Source organism: Poecilia formosa, unplaced genomic scaffold (genome assembly GCF_000485575.1).
Source record: "Poecilia formosa unplaced genomic scaffold, Poecilia_formosa-5.1.2 Scaffold713, whole genome shotgun sequence".
In the NCBI taxonomy this organism is placed as follows: Eukaryota; Metazoa; Chordata; class Actinopteri; order Cyprinodontiformes; family Poeciliidae; genus Poecilia; species Poecilia formosa.
The window spans coordinates 105,824-110,451 of NW_006800652.1; the positions used below are offsets into that span (position 1 = coordinate 105,824).

The 4,628-nt window shown below is 42.0% G+C and overlaps 1 protein-coding gene across 1 annotated transcript; it reads right to left on the reverse strand.

Moving 5' to 3' along the window:
- Positions 1–3,071: 3,071 nt before the first annotated feature.
- LOC107834670 (NACHT, LRR and PYD domains-containing protein 1b allele 3-like) lies at positions 3,072–4,622 on the reverse strand. Its single transcript, XM_016666355.1, has one exon. It carries the CDS (start codon positions 4,606–4,608, stop codon positions 3,475–3,477), a length of 1,134 nt encoding a protein of 377 aa, XP_016521841.1. The 5' UTR covers positions 4,609–4,622; the 3' UTR covers positions 3,072–3,474.
- Between the last annotated feature and the right edge of the window lie 6 nt (positions 4,623–4,628).

The following is a 4,628-nucleotide window of genomic DNA, read 5'->3' on the forward strand; positions in this document are numbered from 1 at the left end:
CATTGAACAGCTGCTGGTTTCCTCCTCAGAGGAATCTGTGGTGAGAGGCTGTAGGAAAGATGCAGGTGTTAACATGTTGGGTAATGGGACGTGATGAAGATCTCCAGGTGTTTCCAATTGATCCTCATCAGCTGCAGGATTTTCTGTCTGCTTCAACTCTTTGCTCAGAGTTTCCATTTTGAGACCAGAACCTACATGTACTGTTCTACTAGTTGGTAAAACCAGAGGATATTGAGTTGAAGAAGCTTCTCCGAGGAGAGAAGGAGACGAGTTACTGCGGCCTCTTCTTCTCAAACCGGATCCTGAAGTCTGGGGAAGGTCAGGAGAGGCTGATCTGTTTGGGACGGAGTCGCTCACATGTCCAACCGACTCCATTATTTCATCTTGGTAGTTTCTTACTATATCTATGCTGCTGTATAGTAAGTAAGGCTGTAGCATGTCAGGAAGTGGTGGAGGCCTTTCTGTGGAAACGTTCTGACTTATTGGGTTTAAGGTGTGGATATTAAAACCCCCTGATGTCTGCCTAACTGTCCTGGAAGATCCCACACACGGACTTTGTGGTTCATCTTGAGGAGGAGAGAAGTCGAATCTCAGCGAAGACGTATCTGCAGTGGATGGATAGGTTACAGTTGGTGGTGATACGTTGGTGAGCTGAGGGTCAGGGATGGATTCACCTAAATCTAGAAACATTTCTTCTAAATCTGCTTCAGGTTCCTCAGTTAATGGATGAAACATTCTTATGTTGAAGGTTTCAGCAGAGGAAGTATCTGAGAGCAAAGTGTCAGGGTCAGTGAAGCTGAAGTGGTCGTGAACCATGTGAGGGTCACTGGAAAAGAACGAATACTGTAAACCATCGCTGCCTCCTCCTCTGTTTATCATAGAAACAGACCCGACTGGCTCGGTATCAGACTGTCTTGTTCCCTCATTGGTTTCTGTTATTTCCTCAGTTCCACTTCCTGAGAACTGATGGGCAAATGAAACACCAGGTAATTCTTCTGCTGCCTGGGATTCATGAGATGCTTTAAGAGAAGACGGTTCGCCCAGGTCTGAGGATTCATGCCTCCTTCTTTCCACTGGACTGCAAATCTCAGACGTTCCCAACAATGTTTTAAATTTAAATTGACTTTTTTGATCTTGTGGTTCATCTTCATGTTTAGATGTTTCTTCATCTTTTTTCATTGAATCTGGTGAATTGTCTTTAGCTGAAGCATTTCGTCTTCGTTTCATCTTAACCTGTTTAGTGACTTCTTTCTAAAACCTGATGAGATTCTGGTCCCTTGTTTTCTTTTTCAGGCCTCAGATTTTGTTCATCCTAAAATATCAAAAACAGAAATAATGATGAGGAGGGAAATAGTTTTAAAAACATTTAAATGCAAAACAAGGAGGCAAAACTCCATCAAGGAGAAATTTAGAGGTTTTTCTAAGAATAAAATAAAATGATTGTATTTAAACAGTTTTTTTGCTTCTGTTAAAATGTTCTAGTAAATGCTCTGCATGCATTTCACCTCAGTTAAACCTAATTTTCCAAAGCAGTGAGAAAATTAGCAACATTATTTACTGAACATGAACATCAGCATCGCAGAAACATAAAGACATTTTCAGATTTGGAAAACTCTTCTCACAAAAACCTCCATAAATGTCCTTTAATGTGACGAAGCTGAATAGAGTTGTGACGTAGTGGGGACCCGGATCTTAAAGAGACAGCAGCAGATGTGAAGAGCGCTCAGAGATCGTCTACAAACTGTGATGCTTCACTTCACGGTTTAATGAAGACAGTAATAGCCTGTAGAGTCATCCTGGGTAATAAATCCCAAACAGTTTTCTTCTAATTATAAATTTAAAATGTTTTATAGCTTTTGGTGACATTTTTCCTTTCGGGAGCGTCACTTTACAGACGGTCCCTAACTGTGAACGCAACTTTGTTTCTGCAGCCCAAAGTTTTTAAATTTCTCTTTATTATTAATTTGTAGCGTCTCGTTTATCTTCTGCGGTTGGAATCAGGAGAAATTAGAGATTCAACAAGAAGTTTTAGATCCTGGAAGGAAGAATCTGCCCAACACAGCCGAACCTTTAACTTCCCGTTTTTTCTGAACTGTCCGTTTAAAAAACTCCGTCCTCCTTTTACTGAAGCTGAGTTCTGATAGAACCGAACCGGGAGTCCGGACGGACCGGTACTGAGAGAATCAGACATTTCTCTAAGCAAACAGCTGATAACAGTAATAATACTCACCGACATTACAGTCCCACATCCAGTGTCTCCAACTCCATCTCACCCTCACGGCCCCTCCTCCTGTTTACAGTTTTTACTCTTTTCTTCCTTTCCCCCCTAACTTTTTTAATTTAACATCCCTTTTTTAATCAAATATCAATCAAGTCTTCACCTTCAATTAAAAAGCAAAACAATTTTAAGGAACCGTTTCATCTTAAAGCTGAACCTTTAGGACTGTGGGGCTTTTTAAATTGTTCTTTTAAACTTTTTCTTTCTTTCTTTCACACTTCATTCAGTCTTTCACCTTCGCCAGCTCAAAGCCATGTTGGTATTTAAAAATCTGGAAGAACGTTCTGCAGATCTGAAGTGTTGAGTCAGAATTGAATTTTTTGACTTTCCTCCTGACAACATTAACTGTTAACTTTAAAGTCACAACATGTTTTACTGGTTATAACAGAGATAATTTAGTGTGGAAATGTAGCTTTCTTTGGTTAGATGTAATGAAATACCTTTTCCATCCCTTGGTTCTTATGTCTTCCACTCCACTGGTCTAGTCAAATCATGAATAAAGACATGAAACACATGAACAGCTCAGACTCTCAGTCGTCACCACAGAATATAAAATGTATTTATATCTGAGTGACACAATGTAAATGTTCTGGTGTCGATCTGGAAGTTGGAAAATGTGTTTTAATGTGGTTATTTCTTTATAAAGACAGGAGCAGCTCTAAATATAGAGATATTATCCAATAAATCTGATATTTAATGTAACAATGGCAGATTTAAATTTTAATCAGTTGATGAAATGTTACGGACAGTTCTAAGAAAATGAAGAACAAATGATAAAACATTAGTCTGAACTGTGAAATATGCAGAACTAGATTATTTAACACCAGAGCTGTTTAAACTGAGGTTTAATTATGTTAACAGATACAGAAAAAGACGTAAAAACATTTTTAGATTTATTTGAACAGATCTGCCTCTGCGGTTGTTGAAACTAAAACACAGTGAACAGGTCAGAGGTCAGAGGTCAGCTAACATATTCCGTCCAACAATGAGCCGACTCTTCATTTATGTGATTAATTATATTTTTTATGTTCATAAGAAGTTACAGTCAGTTGCTGATCATTTTCTCTGTTTCTAATAAAAGCTAAAGTAAATATCAGTGTTTTGATTCGTTCTAAAGAAGTGATGCTGATGAACCAGAAGGTTCATCAGCATCACAGAAAACCCTGTGATGCTGATGACGATGTGTGGGTTCTTCTTCACATCAGACCCAGATGTTCAGAGAGAAACGGGTCGAGCTCACAGAGGAACCGGATCATCTCAGAACTCGCAGCGGCTCCTTTCCTCCTCACCGTGTCGATTAAAACTCGACCTTTGTCTCCTCTGACCTTCTCCGCCTCCACCGCCTCCCTCTCAGAATCACTCAGGACTTTTTCCTTCAGCAGATTATCCATCAGACTCTGCAGAACCGGTCCAGATACTCCATCCATAAAACTGATCCTTATCTCCATCAGCTGCTCCTGTGGACTGAGGTTCTGTCGGGTCGGTCCACAGGATCTTCTGACTCCAGCAGCAGAAAGACAAACCCGTCTCTCCCAGACGATGCTGGAGCTGCTGTCCCTCAGAGACAGTCTGATGAGTTTCATCATCTCCTCATAAACCACCTGGAACTTTGTGAAGTAATTGTCATAGGATTCTGCATCAAACTCTGCCTCTTTGGGCTGAACCAGAACCGAGTCGCCTCCAGGGGAGGCAGACAGAGAGTAAACCTGATTTGGCTGCAGTTTGCAGTCTGGAGGCGTCTTCAGGAAAATTTCATTATCGTCTAATTTCTTCCTGAAATGCAGCACTTTGCTAAAAACAACGTTCTTTGGCAGCATCAACACATTAATCTCTTGTTCTGACTCAGGATCAGCTGGAGGTCTGTAGAACAGCAGAACCAAGGCTCGGACCGGGTCAGGAGGAGAATCTTCATCCTTGACGTTCCCAAAAGCAGAAAACCCTGTGATGCTGATGACGATGTGAGTCTCTGTGATCCTCTCAGGCCTGATAAACTCCACGCCTTCATCATGGAGGTGAGCGACTGACAGGAAGTGACATCGTCCTGCGGAGCGGACCTCACAGTGAGGCAGATGAAGCCGAGCCACAGACCGCTGCTGGCAGCTGATGTCAAACAGAGGTCCTGCAGGCTTCTTGCCATGTGGGCCCAGTAAGCTCCTGTTCCAGGGAACCACCCTGTAAAACACGTCTCCTCCTCCCGTCATGTCAAACACCAGGCCGCTCACTCTGCACTGGTACCGGCCTGGACCGGAGCACTGGAACCAGCAGGTTTCATCATCTGGATCCCCACAGAAACCAGGAGTGAACTCCTCAAAGCTGCTTTGGAGCTTCATGGTGGGTAAACTAGCAGCTC